Here is a 725-nt window from a genome sequence, read left to right on the forward strand (position 1 = left end):
GNGGGGGGGGGCAGCGGGCGGGAAAAACCGGGACAAGGGGAATTTACGAGAGAAGGTGCGCACTGAACATCACAAGGAGTCCTCAGTAGTAAGTTGTTGTTGTTGTTGTTGTTGTTGTGCTATTGAAATGTAAATTTAAGGGCAGTCCAGATTCCGGAGCTCCTTGGTGCCGTCGGCGACCGAAAGGAGGGACAGTTCCCATGCCCTGTCGGCCGTGCGGCCCGTGGGGTGGGGTGGGGTGGGGTGGGAAGAAAGGGGATTGGGAGGAGATGGGGAATCTGCAATACAGGTTACAAGTTGCAAGTTCCGCACACAAGTGCGGGTGTGTCCGTAAAAGCCGGGGGGGCCATGGACGTTGTATTGGTATTGATGCGGGTACGCGGGAGGTCATCAAAAATTAGGAACCATTTCTCGATTTGTGCAATAGAAGTAGAGGTGGCACGGGAGGGGGGCACGGCTGTCGGGCGGACGCGTCACCCTCCCGTGTATGTATAAGCGGTGCGTGTGAGGGTGCGTGTGAGGGTGCGTGTGAGGGTGCGTGTGAGGGGGAGAGCTTTTCACCTTAGTACGACTCGCTGTCGTACTTGACCCTCCCCCCTACATAACACAACACAACCCCAGGCCATACAACGTAATCAAGAACTGGGATTACACCGGACTTGTACGGGCGTTTCATAACGGCCAGGGCAAGTTGTGGACTGCCGAGGTACGGCAATACCGGCGGG

At 56.6% G+C, this 725-nt stretch overlaps 1 protein-coding gene across 1 annotated transcript in view; it reads left to right on the forward strand.

Moving 5' to 3' along the window:
• VOLCADRAFT_105183 (uncharacterized protein) overlaps positions 1–725 on the forward strand; it is a gene marked incomplete at both ends in the record, with an annotated part of 8528 nt that overhangs the window by 7340 nt on the left and 463 nt on the right. Inside the window, one exon of the mRNA XM_002951612.1 lies at positions 621–706. Coding sequence (XP_002951658.1) covers positions 621–706 — 86 coding nt within the window. The remainder of the gene's footprint in view (positions 1–620; positions 707–725) is intronic.

Source organism: Volvox carteri (genome assembly GCF_000143455.1).
Source record: "Volvox carteri f. nagariensis unplaced genomic scaffold VOLCAscaffold_25, whole genome shotgun sequence".
NCBI lineage: Eukaryota > Viridiplantae > Chlorophyta > Chlorophyceae > Chlamydomonadales > Volvocaceae > Volvox > Volvox carteri.